This window comes from Nyctibius grandis, chromosome 4, assembly GCF_013368605.1.
Source record: "Nyctibius grandis isolate bNycGra1 chromosome 4, bNycGra1.pri, whole genome shotgun sequence".
Taxonomy (NCBI): Eukaryota; Metazoa; Chordata; class Aves; order Nyctibiiformes; family Nyctibiidae; genus Nyctibius; species Nyctibius grandis.
The window spans coordinates 16,265,413-16,290,088 of NC_090661.1; the positions used below are offsets into that span (position 1 = coordinate 16,265,413).

General features: G+C 48.7%; 1 protein-coding gene across 1 annotated transcript; it reads left to right on the forward strand.

Annotated features, from left to right (window-relative positions):
* Positions 1-1,305: 1,305 nt before the first annotated feature.
* TMEM86A (transmembrane protein 86A) lies at positions 1,306-24,676 on the forward strand. The gene is made up of 3 exons (XM_068399931.1): positions 1,306-1,380; positions 19,638-19,902; positions 23,970-24,676. Exons 1-3 carry the CDS (start codon positions 1,360-1,362, stop codon positions 24,395-24,397), a joined length of 714 nt encoding a protein of 237 aa, XP_068256032.1. The 5' UTR covers positions 1,306-1,359; the 3' UTR covers positions 24,398-24,676.

Below are 24,676 nucleotides of genomic sequence, written 5' to 3' on the forward strand. Positions count from 1 at the left end.
GATCATATTACATGCAAACTGGCTTCCTACATCCTTGAATATTAATCCTCAAACAAAACCAGTCTGAAGGTAGTCCCAGGGTCCCTTTAATAAGCCTAATCTGCTGCCTCCCACTCTGTAGTATCCCACATTACACGTTCCTCGCCCTGTCTTTGTGCCAACACTAACATTTTTGCAGCCTCTGGATGACCTTGGCAGGAGGATGGGGAGGTGAGCTGGGAGGGACCCGCTCCTGGGGGGCCACAGCACGGGGAGCCACGGGGAGCAGGGACAGGGCTGGAAAACGTGGCCAGCCCTGCAGGGAGAGGGTCTGCCGAGCACCTGTGGGTCTTACGATGGAGATGATGGAAAGTGTTAAGGGGGCTGCTGTGAACGAGGAGAAGCCCCTGGAAAGGGAAAAATGGGGGGAATCAAGGTGGAGCAGAAGGGGTGGAAGGCCACAGGGGTCTGTGCAAGAAATAGGGATGTGAAAGGAAAGGGGAGGAGCAGGAAAGCGGCAGGCACGGAGCCACAGGAAAGCACCGGAGGAGAAAGGCTGGGGCTGGGGGTGTGCGGGCACAGGCAGGCGACCAGGCGTGCCGGAGGGGGAAGATGCGGCGGGAGGAACCCGAGATAAAGCGAGGGCCATGGGCTGTGCTGCCCCTCGCCCCGTGCCTGGTACCGCCGGCACCGGCAGCTCAGGGCGGTGCTGGGGCGAAGGACGCGGGCCCGCCCTGCCCGGGGGCGTCCTCCAGCCTCCGAGGCACTCCCGTTGCGGGGTGTTTACCGACGGGCGGGCGGCAGGCCCGGCCGCTGGCACCCCCCGGCAGGCAGGGAAGCCGTTTTGCTATCGGGCGGACGCCGACAGCGAGCGGCCGGAGCAGCGACCCCTCGCTAGTGCTGCAGCGGAGAGGGCAACGGGCCCAGCTCCGGCGCGGGGTAGGCTGTTTTCGGGAGGGAGCCCCTGCGCCTCCCCCAGGGCCCGGCAACGGGCTGCAACCGGCGCTCGCAAGGACCGACGCAATCCCGCCGCCTCCCCCCTGCGGTCGCCCCCGGGGAGGGGACGCGGCGCAGGACCCGGCTGCCTGGCGGGCGCCTCGCCAGGAGTGGGACGGCGCCGCTGACGCCGCCGCCGGGGCCGAGCGACCCGCCCGGCCCCGGCCCCGGCCCCGGGTTGCGCCTGCCCGCGCTGCCCGCCCCGGGGGCGGGGCCGGGGCCGCCCCCTCCCTCTCCCCGCAGCGCATTCGCCGCGGGGGCCCCCTCTCCGGTGACGTCACCGCCGTGTAAAAAGGCGCTCCGGCGGGCGGGCAGGCAGGCAGGGCAGCGGGCAGCGACAGGGCGGGCAGCAGCGGCAGTAGGACGCGCCCCGCCGCCGACGACATGGTGTCCCCCGTCACCGTGGTGAGTGCGGGCCTCGGGGCGGGCGGGGGGAGCGGGACCCGCGCCCCCTCCCACGGCCGCCCGGCAGGGGCTTCCTCCCCGGGCGGTGTCGTCCCCCCCGCCACCTCGCCGGTGCCCCCTCCCCGGTCCCCGAGGCGCTGCCCCCCAGGGCGGTGGGTGCTCCGCGCCGCTCCCGCCTCCCGCCGCGGGGTGCGGAGCAGCGACCGTTGGCGGAGCCCCCCCCCAGCCCCCCGCGTGGTTGATGCTCACCCCGGCCCTCGGCGTGCGCCGGTGCCTCCCCAGGGAGGCGCACCGCTGGAGCGACAGCGGCCGGGGGGCTCTCCGTCTATTCCTCCTCTTGTCATTTGTATTTTAAAAAAACCTATATGACACCTGCTGTACATAGAATGCATCTGCTCAGAGCGTCTCCGCTCCCGCTGCCCTGGTCTTGCGCCGCGGCAGCGCCCGGGAGCATCCTCCTGCCCTCGCAGGCACCTCCGCCTCGCCGTCCAGACATGGCTCTGCTGTCCAGGTGACGGCTTGGGCTAAGGCTTGTGTCGGCCACCGCGTCAGGCAGACCTTTCCATAGGCTGGGTGACCTCGCTCCCGGACCTCGTCTCCCCTGACAAGTCAATCTGGCACTTCCACCATCTAAAGACAGGAGATGGGGATGGTGTCACCTGCCTGTCTCATGGGAGAGTCATGATGCTCAATTACTGTAACCAGCAATAAGGTAGCGACTCGCCGCTGTCCTGTTGATAGGTGACGTGTGTAGCAGCACAGCTGGATTGATGGAGCAGAGCTGGTAACTGAAGCAGCCGTGGCTCATGCCAGCAATACCAGGTCCTGGCCCTGTGGGTGAAGGGGGGGGTGTGTGTGTGTGTTTCAGCACTGAATGAAGACAAAATGCTTTCAGCCAGAAAAGCAGAGAAGCTGTGCTGTTAGACATCCTGCTTTGTGTGTTTCTCTTTCTAGAAAGTGAGGGATTTGTCTGAATACACCAGCAGACTAACGTGTGCGGTAAGAATAGCTAACTGTTGGTGGGAAAGTTGCCTGGTGCTTCTCTGCAGCGGTGAACACCTATTGCTGGTATCCTGGTTCCCTGTGGATCCATTATTATCCTGTTTTGAAATGTGTTGGTTAATGGCCGGTCCATTGCGTTCTCTCTCGCAGGTAGAAATCCTGTCCTTTCCCCATTCTTAACTCACAAAGCCAGGGTTCAAAACTTTTAAATTGCTTTGCCAGTTCTGCACAGCAGCTTGTATTGTCTGATACTTCAGATGAATTTTCCCCCAGTTATTAACATGTACCTGGTAAGTTCATCAGCAGCCTGGGGGTGGCTTTTATCTTTAGAGGCAGAGGGAAGCGGCTTGTAAATTATACCATTGTAGTGCCAAACTTTTTTTTTTTGGTGCTTTTCAGAAATAACTAAAGAGGTTTGGTATCTTTGTGCTTCTGTGCCATACGCTAAATTCATCCTTAAGTAATGATTTTGGTTACAGTGAATTGTGTATGTGTACCTTGGAAGTAAAATCTTATGTGGGGACAATACTGGAATGGCTCAAAAACGGGCAGAATTTGTTTCATAATTCACAGGAGGCAGTACTTGGCTGTTAAGGCTAGTGAATCAGGGTGGTCTTGCAGAGTATATTTCAGCTGAGCTTTGAGAGGAGGCAAATCACTAAAGCATGAGTATGTGTTGGGAAGGGTGTACATAGTTCAGACCGGAAGGCTTTACCTACACCAGAAATTACACTTTAGGAAGGAAAATGAAAAAAAACTGCTTTCTTCGCTTGTCCTTTTGACATGTAACAAAGCACGTTTTTCTGCTCTGGCTTCATTGCTGACATATTGACTCTTTGCTTCACCAAAGGCAACTAATGCAGGTGTGAAGCTGCGGAGAGCTGGACAGACGATGAGACCGGGAGCTGCGACCAGAGCTGCAGCAGTTTACCATGGCTGTAGAGGTGGGAAGGGAGGGCATCTGATCCTCCAAAAAGCTCATAAAAAGAGCTGCAAGCCTTCAGTCTGTTCAGATGCAGTTCTTTGCACATCACCTTCAGTGGGTTTTCACATCGCTGTTCCTCCGAAGGAGCGTGCTGTGCTGTTCCGGCCTCAGCTGTGCTGCGGTCCGCGAAGGGCAGGCTGAAACGGTGTTGTGCAGGAACGTGGCTGCCTGGGAGCATGGTGCGGCCCTTGCACAGCTGCCAGCTGGAGCTGCGCGGGGGGTGAGAAGCAGGGTGGTTGTACAGCCAGTGGGCTCCCTCCGGCCAGTCGCTTGCTGAAGGGAACAGCAGCGGCAATCGGTCTCGCCGCGGCTAGGTGCTACCCTTGGGGCCCAGGCCTTATCTCTGTACCACACTGCCTTTTGCTGTGTAGACAGACCAGGTGTTTGGAGCCAGCATGGCTATTGCTGCTGTGACACATGATGGGGACACTCTCTGTGGGGGCAGCACCTGAGGCATAATCAAATTAGGCAGAGGAATTGATTTGCCCACAGTGTATGTCCTCTCCCAGTACACTGCAGCATCAGCCTCACTGGTGAGGACACTAGAAGAGCACAGCCGAGAGTGACATGATTTTGCTTCCCGTTTTCAAAGCAACGGCCTTTGTACGTAACTGCAGCAGATGGCCCCGACTACTTACACACAGCCTGGTCTCCTGTGTCTCCCCCTCTTTTCTTCTTTAGGACACTCTTGTAACAAGAGTCAGAAACCCTGAGCTCCAGGTCTGCTGTACAACTGATAGCTGGAAGAAACCATGCAAGGAGGCATGGCCCATGGAGAGGAAGCTAGGGAGAGATCGCGGCCAGGACTGCCTGGTCGTGCTGGCTGCCAGGTGTGCATCATGGCCCGGGGGGTTTGGCACATGCGCCCCGTGCTCAAGGAGAGGTTGCGGTGTTGTGCAGAGCTAGCCAAGCTGTCGTCTCTGGTGCTGTACAATTCAGATGTGCTGAGGGGGGAGCATGCCCGCAAATAAACGAGTCTGGGGCCAGAATACCTTTTAACGTATTGTGTCAGGTCCTCAGCTGGGGTAAAGCTCTGGGGTCCCACTGATGCCAGAGTCTAGACTTGCATGGCACTGGGCTGTGGTAGAGAAGATGCCTTTGTCTGCTGGTCCTGTTCCAGCTGATAAGCAATGCTCGCTCTGGTCAGAAGTCACCTTGGAGGGAAGCTTTCACTGCTTACTCTGCTAGGCAAGGAGGAGCATCCTGCTTAAAAATTACTATTGTTGATACTGCTTTGATTAAGAGCTGTTTTTTCTGCATAAAGCCATGTGGGCTGAGAGCCTGCGGTTGGAGAGTAGTATTAATAAATGGCGCATTTGCTTCATGGATATGTGAGGTTTAATTCCCTTCTTGTTCAGTCATTACTGGTCCCATCTTAATAAAAGTCCTTTCTGAGACTGCCTTGTTAGTGATTTTTTTGTCCTGGTGGGTTTTTTTTGTTTTTTTGTTTTTTTTTCACACTATTGATTAAGCAGTTTTTAGCATGAGCTTGTGAAAGCTAGCCCTTGCCCTAAGGACCTTTCTGCCCAGCAGGCACCATGATTGCAGGGGCCGCAAACATCACGGAGATGAGCCTGGAGACACACAGTCATTCTGGTATTTATGTAATGCTCCTTGCTTAAAGGGACCTTATTTTTCCCCTAAAGTTAGGGCTAAACTTAATATAGGGTTTCATACCACCTTGAGGAAAACAGCATGGGAAATACAAAGACATTAACTGGCTGAGAACAGGCCTCTTTTGGGAGGCAGTTATAGATGATACTGGTGTGTCTTTTTGAGCAAGATGAACTATAGGCTCTCATCCCTACAACATCCCCTTCACATCTGACTTGTATTTGGCCTAGCACAGTCCTATGTGTGGGAGGGAGGCAAAACTCCCTGTTTGGGACAGATTTTTGCCCAGAAGCCGTATCTTGGCAATCCCCATTCCTTCCCTTTCGTCCTCTGATGTATTTGCACCTTTAAACAGAGATAGCTGGGTTGGGGCAGAATATGTTGTTTTGGCTGCATCAAGCAAGTTGGAGCCCTCAGCCCTGTCCCCACCTAGATGGGAAGCAGCCAGCAATCCTCCTGGGAACAGCCCTGGTTGACCCCCTGGGTAGATGCAAGATGTCACTGTGGGGGAGTATGACGGTCACTTACAAAAACTGGGCAAAAAACCTGAAAGGTGTGATCTGGAAAGGCATTCACCAGTAACAAATATTGAATAGGGCTGGAGAATTGGGTGGGTGTCATTTGAGATTCTGAGGAGGGGCCAAACCACACTGATCCAGATGAATATAGAAACCTAATGTAAACCACGTTGCTTAGAGACTCTGCACTATGGGCAATTGTAGCAGTAGTAGGTCTAAGCATAGTTTTAAAGGTTTATTATTAGAAAGTATGCTCCATAATCCTCAAACTGCTGTTGAAAACAAGAAAGCCAGATCACACTTTGAACTATTTCAGCCTTTGCTTCTTAAATAGAGGATGTATTATTTCTGCATTAATGAATAAAGTCTTAGCAACCATCCAAGCCAGAAGTAACTCTTACAGTAGAGAAGTTAATTGTACTTGTTCTCTTTGTTTATATGCAATGTTGTTGCTTTCATTGTAATTTTCCCCATTACTTAAATACATCATAAAGTGGGATTTTATTACACAGGAGGCTTGTAAACATGCACATTTATATACCACATAGATAATTATGGAAATACAGCACTTGTATAAAAACCAAGACAATTTAAATGAATTATAGAAAAGATTTCTAAACATCTGAACTCAATGAAGTAAGGGAGGGAACTATCACCTTAGGTAAGCTTAGCAGGATCTTAGTAACATTTATGTCAGTCACACCTTTTCGGAGAAGCCTAAAAGCTTTGGTCCTACTGAGCAAAAAAGCTGTGCTGATTTATGCCAGCTACAGCCCAGGCATAGTGTTACATGCCACGATTTATTTTTTCAGACTGAACTTGCGCATTCTTGCTATGACATTGACATTCTTTGCTATAGCTGTTGCTATGAGATGGTGGGCTTAGATATGGGTAACTGAAACTGGGAGGCTAGAAAGTGCGGGCTTCTCTCACGCTTTTCCCAGTCCCAGTGTGGCTGCATTAAGCAGTTAGTGCTGATCACTGCTGCAGGCAGTGCTGTAAATCAAAGGCTTCATTAACTCAAGTGTATCACTCAAGTCACACACATCTGTTGTTCAAAGTGTGCTTTGTGCATTACGATTATGGGTCCAGTTCTGAAGCCTGTACTTAATGCGTAATTCCTCTGAATGGCCAGAGATGCATGTCTTCCATTCTCTTTTCCCATTCAAGTCTCTCTATCCAAAATACACCGAGTGCGACAGAAGAGCCAAAGTTATCTTTCTCTGTGGGTAACTGCATAACACTGAGGAAATAATAACTCCAGTGAAATTAGACTCTTAAAAAAAGATGGCATCTGGAACCCGTCTTCTGCTAGCATGTGGAAACTCTTGAACAGCAAAAATATTATTAGTTATATAACTGCCTCTCTATTATATTAGCACTTAATTTTTCTACTGCCCTTCATGTCACACAATGCCTAATAGATATGTCGTTACAATAGAGATGTAGGTTTTGCTTACTGCAGCATGCCCAAAATGAAGGTGATGGTTATTGCTTCTTCTAGCCTGCTTGTGCCCTTCCTGTATCTGTTTCTTATACTGCCATAATCTAAATAGCATTTAAGCTAATAACAGGTTTGCGTATGACAAGCGTGTCAGTCTAGGGCATCCCTCCACGTAATGCTGAACGTGAGTGAACAAGTATCCAGGTGACACGGAGCAGAAAACTGTGTCTAGGAGATTACACACCACCAGAGCTGAAAGGCGATAGATGGGCTGGGTGAGAGCTTTCCTGAAAGATTTCAAGTGTGCTGGGGTGGGAAGGATTTCAGATACCCACAGAGAGCCCAGGTGCTCAGACCACAGCCTCTGACCCAGAATTGCACAGGGCACAGTTTCTCTCTGGGTAAGTGCAATTTGTGTCTCTTCTTCCATTAATTTAATGTTTCAGGCTGAGTCTTTTGTTGCAAATCTACCTGTTAATGAGGATGGTGGCTGTTTTGATTCACATTGCTGTGAGCTTATGGAAATGCCTTGTTCCTACCAGCAAGCTACACTTTCTCCCAAAAACTAATTCCTGTAGATTACTGCAAAACATGTACTTTCTAAGACTGAGGGGAGATGAGACAATTCATGTTACTGAATTGCCCTTGGGACTTTTGTCGAGTTTGAATGGTGAGGTTTCATTTTATGTTCCTCACCAGACACCAGCTTTGGAGACAGATATGGCGTCAGTTGGCATCAGGCATTAAATTTCCGATTATGTATCAAAATGAGTGCATTTCTGCTAGTTGCAAGTAGCCTCTCATTGAATCATTGCTTGAGATTGAGGATGTTTGACGTTAAGCCGGCTGCACATTTTTCAGCATGTCCTAGACACACCGGGCAAATCCTCAGCCTTATGTGAGTCATTTTGTCTCCCATGGCTTCATCAGAACTGGGCTTGTGCTGGCTGAGACCACAGCTTGGCTGCCATATACCTCTTTGCTCGTGTCTTCTGGTTTTGTTACGGCATAAATCAGAGCCAGCCAGGGTGCTTGGATAGCAGTGCTGACTTGTGCTCCAGTGGAAGAGAAACTAAGCAAGTTGCATGGCTTTTCCCTGCAACCCTGATGCAAAAGAAGCGTGATGACAAGTTTATCACTTAATTGATGTTTGTGAAGTTTCCACTTGGCTAATGTCCCATGCATCTGTGGACTTGCACCCTCAATTTAAAGGGCATAACACTGGGAGCGTGGTCCGCATTTGTACATGAGGTCTGATTGCAGTGGGGGTTTTGCAAGTGAAACCCTTGATATGTTAGTGTGAATCCTGGGCGTGCGCGGGTTAGTGTTTGCGCAGGTTGGTGTTTGCACCTGCCCGTTCCACATCTGTTGAGATTGGGTGGGAAAGTCCAATTCATCTTCATGTAATTTGTGTCTGATACTGACTTGCCCAGGACACAACATCTTGGCACAAGAATAGATATTGGAAATAAAATCTATGACTCCACTGTCAGACTTTGACCTTACATCCTCCTGTCCCTTAAAGCATATTGGTCCCATGATAACATAAGGACGGCTGCTGCTTTTTTATAAGGTACCAGAGTGGCACCTCTCTAAATACACATCTTTATAGGGAGACGTTGCTATTTTCCCTTCTAATTTTCTTTAATATCAGTATTTCACAAGCTTTCAGCCTGCAGGACATGATACACAGGTAGAGCTTTTCATTCAGCTTTCCATTAGGCACAGGACAAGCTGAGCTGTCCCTCCTGGGTTTCCCAGCACAGCCCTGCTTGCTTTTGCCAGATTTTCCTGATCTTATTGCAGCCCCTTGCGAGGATTAATACAGCAAAAGTCTCTTGTGGAGAGCTGCCAGCTTCCCCAGCTATGGGCAGCCACCTTCCCCTCCTCTCTCAGTTCTGCCTTCCTGTTGCTTTTGCAAAAACCTCACCTGCCAGGTGTGCACGAATCTGTTGTGTGAGCCAGAAAGATGAGCTGCAAAAGTGCCTTTTGGGTGCCAGGGGTTTCACCCTTGGCACGTCTTTGGGAATGGCTGGTAGGGCTGGTACAGCCTGTCACGTGCCACCTGTCTTCTGTGCTACACTAATGGCTCTTTAGCTGTTACCGTAAAGGGCTCTGACAGCACCAACGCCTGCAATGCTCTTCATTTAGACCTACATTATTCCCCACAGATTGTAGCTAAAATGAGGTCTTCTCTGCTGAAGAACTTGCTTTTGGATGGAAGGGCCTCCCTTTCCTCCCAAATACCAATCCCTACCAGCAAAGCAGCATGTGGCAGGGTACAGCTTTGCCAAGTGCTCGTTTCCCCGAGCGCCCATTCTTCCGTGCATCCCCTCCGCTGTGGCTGAGCAACAGGGTGGCTGGGGCCCTCCAATGAGTACATAAACGTTGTGGTGGGTTGTGGGGTGCAAATAAGGCTGGAAATGGAGAGTGAGGGCAAAAGGTGGATTTCAGCCCTGGGGACAAAATGCTTAGTATGCAGATGCTTCACTGCTATTAGCTAGAGGCTCAGCCTACCCTTGGTGCTGACAAGGAAAGAACTGATGGTTCTCCCTGGGGTCTGCACCCATCTCAGAGAGACTGGAGAGAGGCCCCAGTCTTGCCACAGATCTTGTGGGGCACATGTCAGTGTGTGGCACTTGTCTGCAGCAACAGGCCTTGCAAGGGGATGCTGCTTTCTGCTATGGCTCTGTGCCCCACAGGCAGCAGGAGTTCCCCAGCCCCTCCAAGATAATGCTTAGAGCAACATAAAAACCTAACACGACTTTTTCCTGGGTAACAGAAATCTGCATTCTCTTTCACCGGAGAGTGTGATATAAATAATGACAAGTCTCCTGAGAACGTGTGCTCGTAGCCTGGAAACCATCCCCAGGATGAGTTGTGGAGACTTTTCCAGTAGAAATTTTTTATCTGGATTTATTGTGACAAGCCAAATAACTGCCCCTTCCCATGCTGAGAGGAATTACTGGGACAGCCACTGACTACGCATCCCAGGGCGCTGGCTGGCTCTGAAGCTCTCTGTGGGTTCACAGCATCCCCGAGGTCTGGGGCAGCAGTAGGGAACACGGCCCCACCTGACCTGGCTCACTGAGGAAGGATGCGTGCCCTTGCGGTGGCAGCACTGCAGCTCTGATGAGCAAAGGGAAAAGACAGATCCATTGTGGTGCAGGTTTTTAAACATCTGCAAGGGGTTCTTTTGTGAGTGTTACAGCAAAGGAAATGTTCAGAGAGGCTTGCTTTCTGCTACACAAAAAGGAAGATCTGGAATCCCAGGAGGGAAAAGCAATCTTTGCTCTGAGATAAGGTGCTGGCAGGCAAATGATATTTTTTTGCTTTTATTTCTGAGAGCCAGTGGACTACCCTGAAAGCGTTCATCTGTGACAGCTCCTTTGGCCCTGCAGAGGCATTTGAATTGTTGACTGGTTTAACATTGTTGGTCATTGGCAACGGTACGTTGCCGGCTGCACTCAGATGGCAATCTCCAAAACTGCTGACAGCTATAGGATTGCTACAGATGTGGAGTCAATTATTACCACTGCAGGTTAGAAAAAGGTTTTTAAAATAGCCCTGCTTATGGTCCTATGCCAGTCCAGTAGATAGGACAGATGATGCTTGGTAAAGGAAAAAAGCAAACCCAACCCAAACAAAACAAGCTCTACCAAAACAACATACATCCAAGCAGAGTCTTTGGTTCAGGGTGAAATGTGTTTGTCTGTAATTTGTTTTTTATGAGTTAAAATCTGCTAAAGAAAGGCTTTGCCATCTTGAAGGCTTCCCTGAGGTCCTAGGAAGCCAAGGGCAGATACTCGAGTTACCTTCTGAAGTATTGGCTGCTGTAGCAGTATCTCACTTTGCCTGGTATTAGAGCTCCTGCTGATAACAATAGGTCCTGCATAGCAGAGGCAGGTCCCGGACATGCTGTTGCACAGTTTGTTGACCACAGTTAGCTGAGCTAACCCAATTTCTTCTATTCAGTACAGGAGATACCTTTATGGGTGCTATAACTTCTTAATTGCTGAAGGGAACACTGTGGTCCAGTGTCTCAAGATAGCTTTGGGCAATGTCGTGGTTAAAAAGGCATGGAGCAGGAGTGGGCTTCTGATGCAACATGTGGCACATGAAGTGCCCTGATGTGGTGGGGATTATTTCCTTTGCTCCCGAACCACCTGCCTTTACCTTAGGCTGTTATGGGACCATTCCCTCACATTTCTAAGGCCTCCTGCAGGAATCTGTTGAAGGCGAGACTCCAGTTTCCTATTTGTGGCTTTCCCCCACACTATTTTGTGTCCCAGGTGTTTGCAGATGCATTTTTTAACTCGTGGGTATAGCAGCAGAGAGCTGCAATGTCCAAGAGCTCCCAGGTCATGTTGGCTGCTGAGCCAAACTGGCCTCATCAGCAACTCCATGAGCACAGTCAGTGTGACTCTGAGCACCCAATGTTTTTTAGTTTCTTTGTTAAACAACTGAAGTCAAGACAGGACTGCTGTTGTACTCGTATTGCAGCTTTGCTATTTCTATGTGAGTGGCAGTTTGGCTCCTCCTGCCTTAACTTGGGAAGGGGCAGAAGTGAAGGCTGCCTGCCACCTCTGTCTGTTACTGCTCACCTCCCTCCCTGACCACTGCACAGGGATTCATGGTTGTAGCTATTTTGCTGTCCTCTGGAGAAGGCCACAAAGCTTGTCTAATGCCTCTCTCTTTTACCTTCTCAAGCCATTTATTTAAATAGCCTTCATATGTCGTGCTTCAGTGCAGTTTTCTCCTAAAATCTATCCTAGACAATCCCCTTCAGAAATTTACTCCCATACAACAGATGCTAGGGGGTTTTGGTGGTAGATCACAGCATGGCTAATGTAAAGCATTGGGTAGCACAGACTTCTCTTGAGCAGTGTCTACAGCTAGAGATAGCAGTCTGTGGTGGAGAAATTGCATTCAGGGGGAGCAAACATCAGGAAAGAGACCTTTTTAACAGCTGCGTCTGCAATCTCGTGTCACTGGCACTCCCATGATACCATGAGCCTTGCTCACGTGCTCCCCAGCCGGCTCGGTACAAAACATCCCGTTCTCGATGCTTGCCTGTCACTGCTCAGTTGGGTGGCCGTGCCGTGCCCCTGCTGAGCCCAGGCGTGCTGCCGCGCTGCAGGGACTTGAGCGGTGGTTTCCCCTGGGACAGGCTGGTGCTGCAGACAAACCTTGCCCGGCTGCCAGGCGGTTGCAGGGAAGCTGCCGCTCCAAATTTCCTCCCTTCTTTCTGCATCTGGGGGGAAGATGCTCATCTGGAAGATTTTAACCTCGGTGCTGATAGGTTTTCATCCCTCCCATGGTTAATCTAGAGATTAGGTTGAGTGTTGATGTGACTACAAGTCGGGCAGGATTTTGGATTGGAAATGAAACTTTTCGTTGCGGTTCTCATTTCTGCATGCAGCTGTGTGTGGAACAGCCCAGCACTGCACAGGGGCCCTTGTTAGATGCCAGTTTGATTAATCCTCACCCACGGCCTGCTCCCTTCTGCCTCCACCAAAGGGCGATGTTTCTGTCGCCAAGAACTTGTGCAGCAATATATCTGAGTTCACCACCCAAGGACCGTGAGGGCCTATGCCAAATTTTTAATTGTATTTTTCTGGCAAATAGCCACAGCTTGGTCTTAAGAAAAAGAAGTCAAGTATTTCTAGCTCTCAACTCTGTGTCAGTCTGTTGTGGAGCGAAGCTGGGAAGTGCGGCTGGAGCTTACTTTGGTTAACTGAGGGGAGAAAGACAGTACCCAGGCTGCTGGGGTAGAGGGAGGGGATGAGAGAAGGCACCAAACCAGCCCTATTTTGCAGGAGGAGTTGAAGAGACCCTGGGGATGGAATAGCTGCCTTGGACCCACAGCTCTGGCCACACGTGGCTGAGCTGGGAGGATGGTCCTTTTGCAGGTGGGAAGCGTTCAGGCTGAGCCCTGTTTTTCTGGCTTGTACTGAACAGTGGAGGCTCTCCTGTCAGACAAAACCATGATTTTTTGACCACTTGCGAACAGGTCTGGCTGGACAGCAGAGCACGAGACGAGTTTCACTGCATTACCCTTGTTGGAGAAATGGATGTCCTGAGTTGTGCTGGGGAGTGCCAGTAGCTGCAATAAAGCACCACAAGGCCTGGCATAACTCGTTGCGTGGCAGAAGCATGATAGAGACAGAGGATTATCAGCATGCGTATTCTTCCAAAGGCAAATCATGTACCATCTTTTGGGTGACTTATTAGCTATTTTACAAGTCCATTTTAGATGGAGTCTCTACGATCTTGTCTCTGCTTGAGGGGAGGAGGGCTCATCTATCACCCTGAATTTCCTGCAGCATGTGGAGCCTGTTCAGGAGCCATCTGCCTTGGATGCCTGGCCCGTGACATCTCCAACACAAACATAAACCCTCTTATTAATTGCACAAATATGTTGCACCAACACAGTATTTCAGGCAGGTTGATTGGCTGGTTCAGTAACTCTTCATCACCCTTCATAAACAAGCACTTTTTTTCTCAGAATTTTATTCAGGAACAACTTGGGGCATGTACGAGCCAGTGCCTTCCTTGACAAAAGGCAATCGGTTCTGCCCCTAGAGCGTGTTTGCTCCCGCAGGAGAGCAGAGTTGGAGGTGAAGCGCTTTGCAGTCACCTACGCTCTCCTATTTCAGCAGCCCTGTGGAATGAAAAGCGCCGGCTGGCTGGCCCCTTTGCATCTCATCCGTCTCCTCCTCGCTCACCTCTGCAAGCCACCCAGGAGGGGTGCGGAGCTGAGCATCTGGAGTGGCCCCTGGTGCCTTTGCTCTGTGGCCAGGTGAGGGCCCATGCCAGGGCTGGTCGTTGTGAGGGCCCCTGCATCCACGCAGGATAGGGAAGATGTAAATGGTGAATTTGGGTACCGAACAGCTGAATCCTCCCTATTACACATCTGCTCCTCTGCCTAAAGATTCCCTCTTTTATATGTTTCAGTGTGTACACATTCAGAAGGCTTGATGTTGCACCATCTCAGCAAAGGTGGGAACGTGCAAGCAAGCCCAGGAGGATGGTGGCTTTGCAGTCAGCTCATGCGGGTTCATGGCCAGGAATTCCCAAGCACTGTTGCATTCCTCCTTGGTTAAGCAAAAGCTGATGGGTCATTGAAATCTGGGGAAAATCGGCTGCCTCTGGCCAGGATCTGTGCATACACAGGCTTCTGCTTATGGCCTACCCGTTTTGGTTAAGCACAAAGATGAGTTTTCTGTAGGGTCAGCCTGATGGGGAATTGTGTTAGTTCCCCGTTGCTCTGTAGATGAGAGCCTGTTGTACATATATATATATTTTGTCCTAACTGTCGTCCACCCCCAGGCTGAAGCAGCTCTCCCTCTGTGGCTCAGACTGCACGGGGGATTGTCAGTGCCTTGCAAAGAGCCACATATTCTGGGGAATGAGAAACACGAGCCATGGGCTTGCAGTGGCAGCATAATACATGGCAACAAAGCCACATAAATATTTATCGGCGCACAACTGGGGGTAATAGCTATTGTCACAGTAGGGCAGAACCAAGGCAGGATCCACGATGCAGGATGCCAAAAGCCAGGAGAAACAGCTCAGCCGTGGATACACAAAATGGTACTTGGCCAGCCAAGGCTGCTGGGAGGGACGGGTGGAGGACATCAGCCCAGCTTTTTTTGGCCTGTGCGCACAGTCGTGCTCAAGTGTTGCTCAGTGGAATAGCCGTGGTATTATTTTTGAAACACTTTTCCTGGAAGGCAGCATTTTACAGCCCAACGGCTGTAAGCCATAACCCCACAGCAGGTTGGCACACAGCTGGTGTCTGGAACAGGCCATATACTCATTTTCTGTGCAGGATGATTTAGGGGACTTGCGGAGAGAAGAGCATTATTTGATACTCCATGTTATTTCCTGGGACCAGTGCGAGGCTTAGGAACAGTGAACTGTGTCCAACTTTAGCATTTCAAAGCAACAAGCTTCTGATGGTCTTCTATACTTCAGGTGCAAGATGTCTCCCTCCCTGTGACAGCTGGATTTGCTTCATCCCAATTGTGATGTAGTAACAGACAACTGACTCCAAAATGCTAAACAAAAACAGGGCACTGGCTTACAAATGTAGCTGTGCCTCTGTGGATGCCGCTTATCCTGGGGTAGTGGAGCTGGCTGTAAATTTTTTGGCTTTATGTGCCTGCAGCAGTCAGCACAGGCTGTCTATGGTGCTGAGGAACAGCATAGATGTTCCCCAGGTCATACCCCGTAGTGAATATTGGTTTATACAGATGTGAATCATGAGAATTTTCCAGTGCTGCATAGCAGGGAGGTGCAAGAAGTGATCATCCAGCAGGGACCCTGGGGCTCTCAGTGAGTCACCAATAACTAATTTGCAGGTATTGTTTGTGTTTCTTCATCAGCTCGCCTCACCTCTCAAGACGTCTTACACCAATACCAAATCACAACATGGTTGGAATAGTTGTGTGATAGCATCATCTGTTACTGTTGAACAACAGCAACAAGGAAATGAGCAATATTTCAAACTGGAGCAGAATGAGAACAGACAAAACAAGAAGGGATACTGTAAACCTTTGAATCCCTAGCAGGGAGGGGGATATCCAAGCCCTGAGCCTCCAGAGAGCTGCATGTGCCAATACCAGGTTCTGTTTGAAGATCACAGAATCACAGAATGGTTGAGGTTGGAAGGGACCTCTGGAGATCATGTGGTCCAAAATCTCTTGGTGAGAGCCAGGACACAACTTCCTTCTAGTCTGCCTAAGTCTTGGAGGGTTTCATTGGATTTAGTTGGATACAGATAATTTAATAAATGATACTTACACTGTAATTTCACAAATAGAGAGTGGCTTTACAGCAATTTAAACTAATTTTTAAAGACTCTAAGTAACTTAGTAGTCATAGCAGTTGAGAAAAATGCCCTAAATTATGCTCAGTTTAGAAATTCAAAACTTGGAAATACTGCCTTGTCATTGTATTCAAGATGTTTTCTGTATTGCATTTCAGCCCAGAGTAACTTAGCAGTGGAAGAAGAACAGAAGTGGGAAGAAAAATGCCATAGAATTTGTAAGAAAATGGCAAAACCCAGCTTAAAGCCATGAAAATCACATACATTAGCAAAAAGGACCTTGCCACCTGCATCAAGTGCTTCCTTTTCCAACACCACGGCACAGCCCCATCTCACATTCTGTCTCTGAGACACAGGTGCAAAGGAGATGAGTGGTTTCATGCAATTTAACCATGCAGCCAAGAAATAATGTTCCCTTCCCTGAGGTACAGGCAAGTCCGGTCATGGGTTATGTGCTTGGCTTTCCTCAAGCCACAGCCTCCACTCGTGTCAGTACACAGTTTCCCAATACCAGTCTTGACTTGTCCTCCAGGTGGCAAGTTGCCCCATCACCTCTTCCCAAGCCTCAGCCACACGTCCAAACAGAGAGAAGTCCCCCAGCCTCACCCTCTGATTACCTCAGTTTTTCTTGGGAGACTTCTCCCAAGTATTTCCAGTGCCACACCACCAAGCAGGATCTACAGCCCAGCCCTCAGCTGTGCAGGTACCTCTGTCTCAGCAAGTGGTGTCCCTCATGCAGCTCTCATTTTGGTCGGAGACAGCACGGGCTTCACTGAGCTGTGGCATTCAGTAATGGGCAAGGGCACATTTGGAAATAATTCATTTGAAGTACACTTGTAGAAAAAGTGTAAAGAAAAGCGTTAATGATGAAAAGCCTGTAGCCCTTCTAGATATATGAGGTTGTTCTTATACAAGGACTCTGTAACACTGTAAATTCCAGGGTTATGGGTGAGTAACTGAGACTGGAATCTGACCCCTTATGCCTGAAAAATTCCTTAATTGTTATTAGGATGGAAATACTACAAACGATTATGTTAAAATAATGCTGTCTGGGCTTGGAAAATTCACATTCAGATAGTAAGAAGTGGTAATTTTAAGGTCATCAAGCAACCATAATCTTTCTGCACAAGTGCATATCTTATATTCAGTAAGGCAAGGATCCTGGGGAAAATGACAAGTGTAATTAAAACCTGTCTCATCATGCATGCACACAGGGGAGGGCAAGCTGTGATTGTAATGGTAACTGCTCCTAGCAGGTGTTTTTCTTTTAATATGAGGTATTAAATAAAACTTCCTGTGTTTATTAACCCAAATACTCTCCTGTATGCTTCTAAAAGTGCCTCTGTGATGTGTTGCAAACAAGGCTAAGCTTGAACTATATCCTTCAGCATAAACTTTTGTCTTCAGAGGTACAAAGCTACCTACCTTAGCTGAGACTGTTACAGGGACCCGGAGCACTGTTGATGTTGAAAATACTTTTGCGCTTGGTAGCTCTGGGGGTTGTTAGTTTTCTGTGCTGAGGATCTCAGGCTCATTACGGCGTGGTGGGGATCCTCCACAACTGGTGGAGGAGAGGAGGAAACCCTGCCAAAAGCGCTGTCATCTGTTGCCTGCAACTGTGAGAGGGTGAATGTGATCAACTACATTTTTAATAAAAAAGTCAGAAGGGGAGGAGGCAGAGCTGGAGCCAGGCACTGGCTTTGGATTGTCTGAGCCTGATGTGTCACTTCATAAGGGCAAGGTGCTGGGTCTGAAAGAGGGAGAAGCTTGGCTCCGCTCTTCCACCTACGATACTTGATAGTTCCCAGGCACCCCCAGTGCTGTGAGACTATGTGGGCTTTTATGACTTTTATTTCAAGTTCATTTGTTATTTGCTGCCAGAATTCTCCCAAGGAATGTAGACAAGAAGTGGTAAATAGTGATTAATTTAGACAACCCAAGTAGAGGAATCACGACGGGCTCCCCATGTAATACAAGAAAGTTAATGGCTTGCTGATGTCCTTTTGTGAGTGATTGTGTAGCCTGGTTGTTTAATGGAGTGTTTAAAAATTGTGTTGGCAATCACCTATGAATAATGTATACAGGAATAATGAAATACCTTACTGCTAAGAAACTGCTGATATGCTGGGGAAATTTCCATCAGGTGCGAGAACAATTTGGAAAGCACTGTCTTCTTGGGATGCCCTTTATTTATGGTCTTACTGCTTCAGAGATTGCATTCCCTTTTTAGATACTTCATGTGAAGATGCCCTCCACTGCCTCTGCCTTTGCCTTCCAGCTTCACCTGACTCCTTTTGCTTGTGTCTGTAAAAGCTCCTGAATTTTGATGAGTTCAGGCTCTATTAACTGAGCACCGTAAGCATGGAGATACTTGCTGTGCAGTCTTCAGCCATTCTAGGTATCTGCACCAAGGCACATTGCATCAAAGACGGACACTAGTTTTGTGTCATGGCAATGTCCCATGATGCAGGAAGCAGAAATAGGGGCAAATGATCTGGAAAAAAAGACCAGTGTTTCTTTTGCTGGTTTTGGAGCATGGGCTCCTTGCATGAGATGAACAGCCCCATCAGATTTTGATGGACTTTGCAGTGTGAACCCAGCTCCGATGCCTCCAAATTTCCCCATGTCCTCCTCCAGTGCATGAGGCCTCTGTGTGCTTTGGCCATGAGTAGTGGGAAGGCATGGTGATACTAAGCAACTAAGTCTTGCTTGATGAAAGAAATGAGAAGATTGAGAGTGAACCTCTGCTTGCAGGGGAACTATGGAGGTTGCACTGCCTTAGCTGCAGGAGGAAACAGGCCTCCTAAAAGACCCCAGGCATGGGGCCCCCAGCTTGGGCAGGCATGTGAGGCAATCACAGTCTCTTCCTTCGTTCCTTGTTTTGGCCCTCAGCTGCTCTCCAGGAGAAAATAAAATCATAGCTTTTTTTCTCATGCAGGGTTTTCTGCACCTGCACTAAAATGCAGAAGTATCACAGGAGGGCAGGTGAACACAATATGTATCTTATCACTGTCCAGAGTGGTCTCAGCTAAGTGTATGTTAAGAGCAGACCCAGCTGTGGAGTCTGTAGCTCTGCGCCCTGCCTCTCCTGTGGCTTTGTTATAAGTAGCCTAGTGCTCACGCTGCATTTTTGTGGCTGGATTTACACAGCAGAGCCGTGAGTCAAAACGTTTCCTGCAATATGGGCATTATATTATTAGTGTAATGCTAGAACAAAGCAACACGTGATTGATGTTGATATTAGTCAGCTGAGGAAGTGACATCCCCACCTCGGAGGCTGATGTGATGGGTTTGGAAGTCGTGGTGATGCCAACAGCAAGCTCCAGGCGTGAGGCTACAGGGCAGGAGAGAGAATGGGTTAGAAGAGCAGTTGTCTCTTCAGGGTGATCTGCAGCTGGCTAAGCAGGAGGTTTTGCCAAAATAGGAGGGAAGATTTGCACTTTTATTGGCTTGTTTGCTGCTGAGGGAGTGCAGTATTTTCGCAGCTACAGGAAAGGAGGTGTATAAAAGGGGTTAGTCTAAACACGTGATAGGTGGCAAGGACCACCAGAGAAGTTTGATGGCCTAAATGTTTTCAGTAGAACAAATAAAGAGAAAAGGTATCTAAAACCTCCTCCATCTCCACCACCCAAACCCCATCCTGCCAGCCAAGAAGTGTTTTCAGCAGAGAGGGTCACAAAGGTCTAGGCTGAGGATCATGGTCAAGTTCAACCAGCCTTTCTCAGGGTAGAAATGCTGCTAGCTGACAGTATACATGAAAGAGCAGCTTTCCAAAGGAAGGAGACAGTTCTGTTATGCAGTTTATTCCACTGATGCTTCTGATGATCCTATTAATTTCTTTTTAATGTTTGTTTCTTTTAGGTGAAGAGTGAAGGCCCCAAACTGGTGCCCTTCTTTAAAGCCACTTGTGTCTATTTTGTACTTTGGCTGCCGACTTCCAGCCCCTCCTGGTTTAGTGCCCTCATCAAATGTCTGCCCATCTTCTGCCTATGGGTTTTCCTTCTGGCTCATGGAATTAACTTCTTAGTGTCACACCGGAGCGCCAGCCGCATCCTAGCGGGACTCATATTCTCGGCAGTGGGAGACGCTTTTCTCATCTGGCAGGAGCAGGGCTACTTCATTCATGGTGAGTGCAGTGTCAGCCCTAAAGGGATGCCGCAATGTCCAGCTGTTACCCTCTTTACTTAGTAATGAGTTGCTGGGCCACGTGTTTTGTTTCTTCATGTACAGCTTAAGCCCCGGGCAGTGGGAAGCACTCATCCCTTGACTAAAGTCCATCGTGGTTAGAGGAGTCACACCGTGGATGAGTCTTTCTCTTGAGGTCAGAGAGGTAGTTGGGGCAGGTTTGTTTCCCTAGCACGTGCTCACAGCATCTCAGCTGGCTGGAGCTGGGAAGATGGCATGGGCAGAATCCCTGGGGAAAAGAAGGAAATGCTCATGGCACTCGACAGCTCCCATGAAGCTACAGGAAGTATCTGCCTTCTATCTCTCTGCAGGCAGATCTGTCAGCCTTTCTCTACAAGGATCAGAAATAGGACACGTGGTGCAAAGGTCCTGAGTGGAGAACTGGTGGAGAGGACACTTATGTTTCGATAGACAAGCCCATAGCCTGGGGGAGGTGTTTAAGTGGATGCTAGAATCCAAAGCATCAGAAATCTTGTCCTACGTGCAGGTTCATCAGTATGAATCATGCAGCCTGTTGTACAAGACATGTCTGTTTTGCAAGATGTGTAAATGATGGGGAATCAAGGGCAAGCCCTACCACAATGGCCTGTCTTCTTTACAGAAAGATCCACATCTCAGAGCAAAACAAGCTTGTTTTATTTTGCTAGTTTGCAGACTAGAACATAATGACTTGGATTAATCATTTAAAGCCACGTTGAACCTGCCTGTAGCAACACTCTCCCTGGCCTTGGGCTGTCACAAGAAATCAGCAGCAGTTGAGTCCTTCACTAAACTGACTGGTGGGGTTTCTAAAGTTAATTTAATCAGCCCAGGGATCTCATGTAGCACCCACCATTAACTGGCTGCTGTGACTGTCCCACTGAAAAATGTGATGAGACGAGGGAGCTTTTCAGACTTATGCTGTTGTCAGCTCTGAAAGTCAAAGGCTTATTTTTTCCTCTTCTCATGAAGTCAGTATTTAGTTTTATTCTGAGATTCCCACAAACTCTTTCTTTATGAGAGGGAAGTGTGTGAAATGCCAGACATGAAAGGCCAAATGCTCTGAATCTGTTTTTAATCCTGCTTCCCAAGGGCTTATCCCAATCTTATTAAAAGTTCATGTAAAAATTTCTGCTGATTTTGGTGGGGTTTAGATTAGGCCCTGAGGATTGGATCTATCTTGCTGATCCTTGGGCATGTTGCTGAGGAGCTCCAGTCTTCTTTTGGGGTGCCATCCCCTCTGTGGTGAATATTGGCATTCTCAACAACAGGCCTCCTCCTAACAGGAGTACCCGTCTCAGCACAGGTCGCCTCAGCACGACTGCTTGTGCTTCTGTTTTGCCTCCTGGAGTTGCTCCTTGAGCTGTGGCTTGGAAAACATTCAAGGCCTGATTCTCACCATGACCGTTTGTGTACTTGAACTGTGCTGATTTTCCCCTTTCCCATGTAGCTGGGATATCTCTGAGTCCTCTCTCCAATTTAGCGCTAGAGGAAGGTTGACCAGTCACAGCAATTCAGTATCTGGTTCACGTGTTTTAGTCTGAAAATAAATTGGATTTTCAACCCGAGTCTCACAACTAAGAACTATTGCTTTGTGGGTTTAGGCACATTTTTCTTCTTAAGGAGAAGAAAAGCTCTCTTGGAGCATTTTGAAAATCTCAGCCTTCATCCCAGCTGTCTCCTGCCTGCCTCAGTCCGTGCTAATCCGAGCTACCGTCTTCCATAGTGAGGTGTTAACATTTGTGTTTCAGCTGTTTGTTAGCAGCTAAAGCACACCACCTCATCCTTCATCTCTCCTGCAAAATGTATTTTCTCCTATTTAAAACTCAGCAGGCTTCTGTTGTTGAAAACTGACAATAAGCAAACTTTTGACATCATCGTTTGTGGGAATTTGAAATTTTGGGGGAATAAGAGGAAACATTAGATAAAAATGTACTTTCTGTTCGATTTCTGTGGCTTTAAGGCTGAAAAAAGGGTTGGGAATGGGACTGTTTTGAATATGAGACAATGAGTTTATAAAAGGACATTTGTTCATTACTTTATAGGGAAGTGAGAGCCTGGGAACCTACTTCTGGAACACTTGACTTTTTTTTTTGCTGTTTCAGTCATCTAATAACATGCTATTTTCTGGCTAGTCTCTTACTGGATGTAGAAGATACTTTACAGTGTTAACATCCACCCCCTTTGACAGCAGGCACTTAGAAACCATTTATGCATTTGCTGAAGACAGGGACTAACAAAAAGGACTTATTGCCAACCTGAGGGGAAACTCCAGAGGCAGGGAGAGGGAAGGAACAGAGAGAAGGGCTGATCAGCCTGATCAGCCAAAGGGTGAGAAATGCAAGAGAAATGCACCCCCCCCCTCCCTGGGCAGCTGTCACAGGTTTCCCCAGTTCCTGGCTTGATTTGTGGGTGTTGAATGAGCAAATCTGGGAGCTGACTCCCTTGTTTGTGACCAGCCTCACCACATATCACAAAATTCCTACCTTTCTGGGCTTCTGCTTGGCGGCTGCATCCTGTCCTCCTCTTCTTCTCCTCTTTGTTGCCAGCTGCCTGTATGAAGGACAACACATTCTTCAGTTCCCCATCCCAGAACTCTCCATATAATGCCATTGAAGGAAAAAACACTCCTCAGTGCTAGGGCGAAGTAACCTTCTTCTCCTTACCACCCCCTGGGCTCTAACCTTTCCTGCACTATAACACTATAAACAGCTTTTGTCCTAAACCCCTTCTCAGTTTCCTCAGTGCTGCGCCCATGATGTGTAATAGCTCTGTGAAATATCAACTCATTGCCCTCCTTTGCACTTCTTTTCCTTTCCCTCCACACTGTCCTTTTTCTCTGGCCTCACCTTGCAGACTTTGAGCTGCTTCAACACAGGAGTATTAGCATGAAGAAATGTCTGCCAGCAGCAGGTTTTAGTGACTGCCCTTTACAACACAGCATCATGCTTTAAACCTAAACAAGTGTCCTGCTGGAGGACTCTGCTTCCCAGATCCTTCTCTCCATTTCATGCTTTAGAGCTGCATGAAAACTTCCAGCTACTCTAATAATCCTACCAGGATAAAGTGGGACAGCCTGCAGCTGCACCATCTGTGGGTCTGGGAACTCAGTTTGGGGCCCATTATTTACAACTGGCACAACAACTAGTAGTCAGCAGCTGTACCAACACATTGTGACATTTTTTGTCAAATGGATTAGTGGCAAGTGAGTGACATATGGGCAGTACCTTCCAACACTCACATCTGGCATTTCTGAGGGGTGTTGCACTTCAAAGGGAAGCTGGCCCTTTATTTTCACTGATTGATTCCAGCTAAGGTTCATCTGAATCTTGCAAATAGCCATAAAATTGTTGGCAGATCACACTGGTGCAGTCCCTGAAAAATGCCAGCTGCTTCTTTCCAGCTTAGGTTTCTCCTAGCTATGGGCAGAGATGGTGCAGAAGCCAGATTTAGTCCCTGAGTGCCTTTGGGTTTGTGGCTAAATACGGTCAGGCTTTGTGTCTGGGTTCAGAGGGATCAGTATCTTTTTTCATATTTTGTTGCTACACTGCTCTGATTCCAGCCTTCCTGCTCCACACCCGCGAGCAAAACACTTTGGATAGTTAGAGGGGATGATCTTTGGTCTGCCTTGCCCCCAGCCTTCTGTCCAAAGCGGGGGAGGAGGAACCACCTGAAAAACAAGCTTTGTTCCTTCTGCCACAGCATAGTTCACCTGGCCTCTCAGCAAGAAGGCTTGCGTCACAACAGAGTTGTACTTGGCTGCAGTTGTAGATGTGCTGGGGCTTTTTCTTAAGGCGGGAGCTTGGTGCTAAGGCTGATCTCCTATGCACAGATTTTTATATTAAAATGGTTCCAAGTGGTCAGTATGGTTCCCACTGAAAGTGTTAAGGGTTGTAACACTGTAAGGACATCTAAGCCTGTGCTTGTTGTGGTGTATTTAAAATCCAATATAGCCACATGGTTTCTTCTGCTACCAACTGCCAGTCACTGATGAAAGGTCACACTTGCTATGTCAATGCCTCTTTCCAGGTCTGCTGATGTTTGCCATCACGCACATCCTCTACTCTTCAGCCTTCGGCATGAAGCCTTTGGACCTCAAAGCCGGCTTGTTGATGGGCCTTGTTTCCAGTTCCTGTTATGCCTTCCTGTACTCCTACCTCTCAGGCCCATTCACCTACCTGGTAGCTGTCTACATCGCCTTGATTGGCTTCATGGGCTGGCGAGCAGTCGCTGGCATGCAGCTGTGCAACGACCTCTGGACATGGACCAAGCTCTCGGCCTGCATCGGCGCGATGCTCTTCATGGTGTCGGATCTGACCATTGCGCTTAACAAGTTCTGCTTTCCTGTGCCCTACTCACGCTTCATCATCATGGCTACTTACTATGCAGCCCAGATGCTTATTGCACTGTCAGCTGTAGAGAGCAGAGATGAAGAGGACTTCAGAAAGAGGAGCTAGGTGGAGTGACAGTAGTCTGTGAACAACATGGGTTATATCTCAGGTGCTGTAGCTGCATTCACCCCTGAGAGAGATCTCCATTTCTCTAGGCACATTGGTGATGTTGATTTTGCTTCTTTGAAGCATTACCTTTGGGGCTTTTTTTTTCAATGGCTTTCTCTGAATACAGCTTACTTCAGTGTGGAGTCCACATCAGAAAGCTTAGACTGTCCCTGCAGTAGCTACTCATTCAACTTTTCCTCCTTGGAAGTGCTGTACTACTGCATTTTACTTATTAGT